General features: G+C 44.1%; 1 protein-coding gene and 1 long non-coding RNA gene across 2 annotated transcripts; both read right to left on the reverse strand.

Moving 5' to 3' along the window:
* Nucleotides 1–441: 441 nt before the first annotated feature.
* On the reverse strand, nt 442–4,884 carry HINT1 (histidine triad nucleotide binding protein 1). Its single transcript, XM_075138139.1, has 3 exons — nt 4,678–4,884; nt 1,552–1,656; nt 442–780 (listed from the first exon to the last, which is right to left on the reverse strand). The coding sequence occupies exons 1-3, from the start codon at nt 4,786–4,788 to the stop codon at nt 616–618; spliced, it is 381 nt and encodes a 126-aa protein (XP_074994240.1). The 5' UTR covers nt 4,789–4,884; the 3' UTR covers nt 442–615.
* Nucleotides 4,885–5,884: 1,000 nt separating this feature from the next.
* On the reverse strand, nt 5,885–9,037 carry LOC142075998 (uncharacterized). The gene is made up of 3 exons (XR_012671069.1): nt 8,703–9,037; nt 7,929–8,596; nt 5,885–7,793 (listed from the first exon to the last, which is right to left on the reverse strand). It is a non-coding gene; the product is annotated as an uncharacterized LOC142075998 (long non-coding RNA).
* Nucleotides 9,038–9,092: the final 55 nt, after the last annotated feature.

The raw sequence follows: 9,092 nt of genomic DNA on the forward strand, positions 1-9,092 counted from the left end.
GCTGTGGAACTATCACAGCTGCCATGAAGACTATTGTTTTACCCCTTCTCATCAGAAAGATGGGGCCTTATAAAGCAGCCATTAACGCAGGGCTCCAACAGGGGCTGTATGTTTCCAACACATTGCACCATACTGACACAGTCCCTGCACGGCATGTTCGGAATTTCACACACACCACTTTTTGAAAAAGTGTTAGCAGCAGCCTACACTGGCTTTATGAATATTTACATACCACATTCAAAAAGCTTAGATGTTTTCTTCCCAAAAGACATGAAAGACTGCTAAGCAGTTGCACCTTCAGGTTTCAAATGCCTCAGCAAATCACTATCTACAGAAGATTGTTAACAGCAGACTGAAACACGCTACATACTTAAACTCTGAAGAACACCATTTTAACTTGTAGAATTGTTTCCATCAGTAAGGCACATCAGACAGAGGCGATTCCCACATGCTAAATCTTTATTGTGCGAATGTTGTTCAGAGCGTTTATTACCCTTCGTAGACACACATTCAAAAACAAAAATACGTTAACAGTGGCTAGACTGATGGGTGACATATTAAATCTATTTGGTGGTAATTTATATGCATGCAGTTAACTCTTGTGGTGCAAAAATCTTAGCCAGGAGGCCATCCCAGCTGACGACCACCCAGAACATGGAGATGTACGTGATAGACAGACTGACCACCCTCAGGCCCTTCATTCACAACCATCCGGAATCCATTGGTCAGGCCCAGGTTAGCAGCACACTTCTTGCCAACAATCATTAAATGCCCAAGAAGCTGGAGGAGAAAAAAAAAAAAAGAAAAAAAAACCAAACAGAAAACACACAAAAAGGGGAGAGGGCAGGAAGGGAAGGAATGAGAGCAGAGAACCATTCAGATAAGCCAGTAAGCTAATTCTTAGAAATTCAGCCACTGCTCTTCAAATTGTCTGCCTGCAACTGACACTTTCCCAGAAAAACTGTAAAGAGTGACTATGCATAATATAGGGGGAAAAAAGAGCTATAGATTTTTTTCAAGCTAGACAGTAACAGACTACAAAAGTGTCACAGAAGCTAAATTTATCTCATGGTTAAAGCCCCCGTTACTTCTTCAGGCAACACACGTAATTCTGGTGGAAAAGAAACTTTATCTTATCATGTAAAGGTTTACAAAATCTTTGAACTTGATGTTTATAGCTACAAATGAAATATTCAGCTTGTCTCAGCTAACTTTCCCTTTCTTCATCTCTGACCTGCCAAAAATCCTAAGCCTGTATTAGAATAAGTACTAGTGCCTGTAAATCATGAAAACAGACATCAAGATTGTACTGCAAAATAACAATGCATTTTGCACTGCAAATACATACCCAGAGATACATTTTGCTTTATACCACTACTTTTATTGGAAAACCTTAACTCCATTCCCATTCTAAGCTAGAGGAAAAGGATTATAGTATCAGGAAACTACTTTGCCTCTTTGAAATGTCAAGAGGAAAAGGGGAAGAGTCTAGTACATTATGAAGTAATAAGAGGTACAGTTTGGTGTACAGAAAGCTTCTAGAGTACTTACAGATTCATCAGAATCTTCTGCTTCAGATAACCTGACAATTGGCTTCTTAGGAATCACTAGGAAATGCGTTGGAGCTTGAGGTGAAATATCATGGAACGCAAGGCACTGGAGGAAGAGCAAACAGTTAAAACATAATTTGCTTCAGAGAAAGGCAAGAGTTTAAGTAAATCAATATGTCCCACTAAATACATACTTAAGCAGATTATCAGATACCCCAAAACATAAGCAGAAATGTTGATTCTTCTTGAGTGACGTATTATTCAAAGTCCTCTGATTTCTAAACACAAAACACCTACTTACCAAGACTTGCTGGTATGAAAAAAAAATCATTATTCTGAGTTAAGTATTATTTAAAAGTTATAGTCTTCTCAGCAAGTGCATATGCAATTAGGTTCATGATTTATTATTTCCACATCCGCGTAATAACTAACAGAGCTGATGGCATGCATGCCTATAAAAAGTATATTTATGCTTATTTCACTTTTTTATTAACACCCTGTTTAATAAAACAAACGGCAAACAGTTGCTAATCATCTTCCAGTTTTGTCTGAATATTGCCTTGGTCGAAGATAGCAAAGCAATTTCAAAGAACCTGAACTTATGTGATTGAGGCCATATTACATTTCTGTTCTCAACAGCACGAAGTATTTCAGAAAAAAATTAATTCAAAATAATGTATTAAGGCTGGCTCTACTTCAGACATCAGGGAAAGGCATCACTTTTGAAATATAAACAACTATCTGTAGTAAGTAATTGACTCCCAACTGACTTTATGCAAGTACCAAAATTACTATCAATCAGAAACTGCATGCAGCACCCAACTACATCAAATAAATCTCAAATTAGGAACTTCCAATAGATAAGAGAAATAGAAGAGAAAGCAAAGAAAGAGAAAAGGAAGCTATGCCTCTTTGTGCAAATGCCAACCTCAGAACTGGGACTTGCTACTGCAACCACCACAATCTGCAGATGCCCGCGCTGAGCATGCACTCCGCTATTGCCAACCAAAGGGCACCCCTGACTTACCTATCACATTTAACAGCAAAACATCTGGGAGTTACTGGTTGAGCTATGCCACAAAGAGTGCATACTTATAAACACATAGCTTGCATTCGTCAAAGTATGTATTTCCTAGATGCTTTCAGTTATTTGTGAATCAATAAAGTGAATTTTCTATGCGACTATACTGCTTTTTAATTCTGCTGCAAGGAACTGTGGCCTTTGCCAAGAGTAAAGGTGGTGAAAAGCCCAAACTTTACTTACATTAACAATGCCTTATCTTGCATACCTCCAATCTGTCCTATTTTAAGCTATCTTTAAGAAGATAATGCCTAGTTTTAAATCTCTGATGAACTGCTTGTCTCTCCCAAACAGAGAAGGGTGGTAAGCAAAGAATGGATCAATAAAGCTAATTTGCACCTAATTAAATAAATCTTACTTTGAGTTGATCATTTTGTAAGCAGTTTTTCTATTCTATGTGGTCCACATAGAGGCAGAATGCAAGTGGCCAAACTGAGTCAAAGAATTTAATGAGCAGAAGACCGGTAGCAAATAATTTTCTATGGGACAGAGAGCAGAAGTAGTATCGAACAGAAGCGCAATTACAGAAAGTCCATGAGTGCACAGTAAACCAATCTTCACTTCAGCAAGTTTAGATTCAACTAAAACAACAGCGATAAGGCTTAATTCCACAGAGACTTTGTACTTTTTAATATCTCCTTTTCTCCACATGTCAATTAATGATTAAAAGCCTTCCTTACATTTCTCCTTGCAACATTTCCAGCCACCTCTAAAGAGACCTTCATAGAGTCAACAAAATGAATTAAAGATCATCCAATATAGTCAACTAAACTCTAAAAGCAGTTCTACATTTCTGCATAGTTTCAGGTAAAAATCAACTGAGATACTCTTCCAGAAAATATTCTGCACTAATGGCAGTCAGAGTAGGTCATATGCTCTCAAGTCACTCATCAAAGTCAATGGCCTGATTTTCAATCAAGTAGTGCTCAGGTTACACTGCTGTAGCCATTACACCTGAGGAAAAACCTCATGTAGCTTTGACCCTGGTGCACATCCTCACATAAACACAGAACAGTATGTATAAGCTTGACTTTTCGGAAAGAAGTGAAAATTTCCATATTCTTGACTAGATGGCAGCTGCAACATTTCAGTATCTATTAAGAAAGCATTGTTCCAAGCTATGCATAATTTTTAAGCACACAAATCAGACAAACAGCATCTTTAGTGAGTCTGTATTCTACACTGCAGCTAATCCCTTATTTCAAAAGCAAAAGCCCCCGTTCAGTATTTAAATTTTTTTTTTTTTTTTAAAAAAAAGGCTTATACTGAATACTGATATAGTTTACATCTTGAAGAGAACAGCTGCTTTCATAAGCTAACCATTTCACTTAGCCCCTAGCATGCTGTGGTGCACCAGCATCACTACATGCTACCAGTCGCACCTCACCACAGAAACCGATTTTTGCAGCCTGCAGGATGACCAGTTCCAGACTTTTGTGAAGAGCTGAAAAAGCTGTAATTCTCTATAATTCTTTACTTTAATAATCCCTCTCAGAGATTCATAACCAAAACCTGGCAGGCACAGCTGTATAATCTGCATAATGCTATTGAGAGGCACATCAAGACTTGCATTTCCGATGTGCAAAAGCAGCTCGTTATGGTGCACTGTTTACGCGCAGAATCCACAAGGAGACTGCCTGCGGGTGGCTAATCTAAGGTTTCACCATTACCCTCCTACAGCAGCTGTGAGAACCCCCGTCCCTTGGCAGTAACGCCTGAACGGCCTGCAATGCCGTAAGGCTGCGACACGGCGAATACCAGCGGCCGCCCCCGGGTGCGTTAGCGCCGGCGGCCCTCCTCCACACACAGGCCGGTGACACAGCGGGGCTGGGGCCGAGGCGGGGCGGGCAGCACCTGCAGCCCTGCATCCGCCCCGACACCCGCCGGGCCGGGCCGGGCGCATCGAAGGAGCCCGATGCTTTAGGGACGTTGCAAGAGGGTGCGGAGAGGCCCCCCTGCGTCCCGCCCGCCCCGCTCCCGAGCGCCTCAACGGCACCTCCCGACCCGGGCGGCTGCCAGCGGGGGGCGGCCGCGCACCGCCCGCACCTGCTCGTCCTCATAGATGATGTTGGCAGGGATCTCCTTGCGGATGATCTTCCCGAAGATGGTGTCGCCGCCGGGGCGGGCGGCCTGCGCCTTGCTGATCTCGTCAGCCATGGCGGCCGTCCCCGCGCGGCGCCCGTCGCCCCGCTCTTCCTCCCGCGCCCACGCCCCCCGCGGCGGTCATTGGGTTGACAGATCGCCGCCGGCCCTGCCCACCTCGCGATTGGTAGTTTCGCCTGTCTTTTTCGCTTGTCCCCGCCCACTCGTCTGGTCCGCCCTCGCTGACCCGGAGTGGTGGGGATCAGGGAGGCGCGGAGGGATCCGCGTCGGAGGTGACTGTTGGCGCCTCCGCCGCGGCGCGAGCAACGTCGCGAAGCGCTGCGTTTGGCAATGGGTAGTGGGGTGCGAGGAGAGGCTGTTGCAGACAAATATTGTTTATCGCCGCCTCAAATCCAACCCAAAAATCTGTGTGACTTCTTGGGACTGCGCCCTGCAGCCACATGACTGCTTCTGGCAGGGCTGCCCTGAGTTTTTTCCACACAAGTCTGCAGGAGAAACACAAGTTGCCGTGAATCCTGCTGTCGAGGCCCTGTGCCTTGGCAGAGGTTTCCGAGACGAAAGCTGCACGGCCTCTGGCACAGAGCACAAGGCAAACAGATGGCACTGGTGTCTCAAGGCCTTTCGAGGCCTTACGTCAAGCCAGGTAGGGGGCTTTTATAAACACCAGCACTGCCCCCAAAGCTTGGAGGGTAAATACACGGGGTCATAAAATACACGGGGTTTAGTTTGAGGTGTTGGGTGCTGCTAGCATCGGGAGGGCTAGTTTAATGTGTCAGCCTTTCTGCACATAAGCCCTTTCCTAACTATGAAACAATGTGACCAATCAATATGACCAGGCAATAATTCACTGAGGGCAATGCTATTACACAGCTACGCATCTAGTCATAAACACTTTTTCATGTATATGACAGCAGTCATGAAATAGGAGAAATGAAAAAGCGAGGAAAAAAAACCCCAAAACCTAGAAGAGTAACAACAAAGCTTCATTTTGTAAACTTCACAGTTAAAATAGATTGACTCGGATTTCCCTGAAGTTTTGTGTAGGAAGATTTTAATACAGACATTTATATGTATTTGCCTCGTGACAAAAATCTTGAGGAAAGATAATTCTGGAAAGAGGCAGGGAATAAATCCTACTAAGTGGTTTAAAGCTAAAATGGTTCCACATTTGGTTACCTGAATTTGTTACAAAAAGAGCAGAATTTGTCATACACATCTGCTAATAACTTTGAAATTGTATGTTCTGAGATACCCTAAACAAAGCTCTGACGAAGCACATTAAACAGAGGGATGGTGTTCTGTTTCTCACTTGATGGTACTGTATTAAGGTCTTTTGACATGTATGTGTCCTAGGGATAGTATTGGAGTATGATGGCTAAAACAAAGATGGAATTGGTGCTTCAGGGGCAAATTTCTTTGCTTTCTATTGTTGTTTAACCATGTATATCTAAGCAAAGATACAAATAATTTTTATTCCCCTATTTTCTCAGGAATTACACGTTTTGTGAAAGAATAGAAGAGTTGATATTACTAGCTAGATAGACTAAGGAACAGTTTAACATACAAATACTTATTCAGGATCCATTTGTACATGTTAGTGTACTTTAAGTACACTACACTAAATAGCACCATGGGCTGCTGTGGAGTCAGTCTAGAAAACATATTTCTATGTTAAGAGAAGGCATAAAGAGACAATTTAAGAAGTTTGTCTAAAAGGCAAAGCATTTATTTTCATTTAGTTGACTTCAACATATATTTTTGCCTCACCATGTAAAGGTGAGGCAAATTTTATATTATTTTGAATATAACAAGGCTTTTTCAAAGGTTTTCATTCATTCATTCACAGCTGCAGTAATTATTCCTGCACATAGATCTATGAATAAGGATCATTTCTCCTAATGGATCGAGTTTCTTTATGAAGTACATAATCCAAAATAAGTGCATTTAGGAAATTTGAAATATTAAATATATTTAATAATAGTTTAATGTTCCCACACTTCAATTAGCTTTGAATGTATTTGCAATTAAATAGACTTTATATTGAACCTAGAGGTCTAGCAAAGCAGTCAAGCTGATTAAATTTAAAATCCTTATGCTGCCTTTAGCTAATGCTAGATGATGTGTTGCTGAAGTATAAGCTTGTTTGTTTGGTTTTCTGGAGAATGGCAATTGAGTTTTAAAGTACCAGACACAGCCTTGGACGGCCAGGCCGAGGCAGGGCTGGTCAATCAGGCCGTGGGCAAGGCAAGGCAGGGTTGTGGGGAGCTTGATGTGAATAGCCAAAAAGGTGACCTGGCTAGACAGGGAAAATGACTGAACAGAAGAAAATGTCTGTTGAAAAACACCAGCAGCGAAAATGCCTGCCAGCCTGGCAGCTGTGAGCCTGGGCACCAGAAGTATCCTTGAAAAGTGCAGCTGGCCTCTTTTAAGTACAGCTGGGTATCTAGAAAGCGGAGACATCCCGAGATACCATCAATAAGCACAGAAACAAGGAGCTGCAACGGCAAATTTTTGTCTGAGAAGGTGAAAAATAGTCCAGGAAAAGGGAAAACACCCTGAGAAAGTAAGAATTGGTGACTGCCATTGGCCATTCTAACTGCAAGAGCAGGAAAACAGTCTGGCAAAATAAAAACTGATCTGAAAGAACAGCAAACATCATAATCTATTGGCTCTTCCAGGTGGAAAACAGAAATTAGCAGCAGCCATTGGCTGCTTATAGTGGTGGTGTCCTATGCCCCCTTGTATCTCCACGATATAAAAATGACTTAATTTTTTTCCAAAATGGAGCCTCTCTCTCTGAGAACATCCCATGCTGCGCGTACCTCTCCTTTCCTAAACAGGGTGAATTCTCTACAGAAACTTTCTGTGAGATCTTGGACTCCCACCGGCTGACTCCAGCCTCCGTGCTGCAGATCATCTTTGAAGTGAGACACTTTTACTTCTCGGTCCCCTGCTGGGACCGCTGCTGGGGTCGGCTCAGTCTGTCCTCCCACCTCTGGGATGGTTGGGCCCCCCTCTGGGATCCATGTGTCCTCCACTCCAGGATGGTTTCGCCCCTTCTGAAATAAAATTCACTCGATACTGCTATTATATATCCATACAAGTGATCTGTCATAATATATCTGCCATTATATGGTTGATAAGTTGCTTCACTAGTTGTAAGTTTGTAGTAACCTGCAATAGTAAATACCTACTTGGTTGTTGCTGTTATTGGTTGCTGCTATAATGTTGATGGTTGCTATACAATTGATTGCTGCTATTATTGATTGCTGATAGTAATTTGTAATAGCTTGAGATAGGTATCTGTTTGCTTTATTAATCATAAGTACACTTGTTAGTGGAGATTTTTGTGGTAGTACACTTGCTAGTGGCAATTATTTTGTGGTAATCTGTAGTAAAGTAGAGAAATTTAGAGGATGAAGCCTCCATGTCCTCGTGTATTACAGAATCCTGCGAACGCACGGCCGCGATCTCCACACAGCCACGGGCCGTGGCAGGGCTGGAGACCGGCCCTGCTGCGGCATCGCAGGCCCGGGGGGCCGACGTGGGGTCCTGGGCCGTGGGCTGGTCAGGCCACTAGGGCGTATTGGGGCACGTGGGGCCCTGACGTCCACCATCACAGTGTCAAAACCTGCAATTCCCCTTCAGGTCATCTAAAGAACCGTATTTTTTTCCAAAGTGAGGCTGGATTCAGGTCTACCAACCTTAGTAGGCATAAAAATAGGGTAATTGTTTCAATTTTGTAGTTTTTCTTTAGCCCCAGTCAGAATATTCTCTCCAAGAGGAAAGACGTTCAGACAAAGTACGGAACAGTCCGATCAGTTCTGATAAATAATCCTCGAGTATCTCAGCATCAGCATTTCTAAAAAAAAGGAACTAGAGTTTAAATGCAGTCGGGCACTCCTGGGAAGTAACAGGCAGCAGTGTAAAATAACGTGATGGCCACAAATGGATGGCTTTCCAATTACCTGTTTGAAACAACGGGGTTTTTCTTCAGCAGAAAACGGGTAACGTGCGGGTTTGTACGCCAGGCACAGCCTGCCGGTGGGGCTGCGGCGCGGGGATGCTGAGCGGGAGAGCCTCGGCCCTGCGGCAGCCCCGCACCCGGGGCGCGGCTCACCTCTGCGGGCCCCGGGCTGCAGGGCCGGGGCGGCGGGGCAGCCCTGCCGGTTCAGGCTGACGGGGGAGCCTGCGGGCAGCGCCGGCAGCCCTGCGGCTACTCGCGGGTCGCCTCCACCTCATCCCGAGCTCAGCAGGAGTCTCCTCTCAGGTCTCGGCGTACTGGGGGGGGGCACTGTTTGAATGGCTGGCGTTGGCCACACCAGCGATGCGCCAGGGCTGGGGTTGGCGGCCCCGGA

The sequence above is a fragment of the Calonectris borealis genome, chromosome Z (assembly GCF_964195595.1).
Source record: "Calonectris borealis chromosome Z, bCalBor7.hap1.2, whole genome shotgun sequence".
NCBI lineage: Eukaryota > Metazoa > Chordata > Aves > Procellariiformes > Procellariidae > Calonectris > Calonectris borealis.

Bases quoted from the DNA above. Each gene is read 5' to 3' on its own strand.
- HINT1 (XM_075138139.1), bottom strand. From the start codon at position 4,788: ATGGCTGACGAGATCAGCAAGGCGCAGGCCGCCCGCCCCGGCGGCGAC. The intron at 1,657-4,677 runs GTGCGGGCGGTG...CTCTTCCTCCAG, and splicing joins TCATCTATGAGGACGAGCAG to TGCCTTGCGTTCCATGATAT. The intron at 781-1,551 runs GTAAGTACTCTA...TTTCTCCTCCAG, and splicing joins CAGAAGATTCTGATGAATCT to CTTCTTGGGCATTTAATGAT.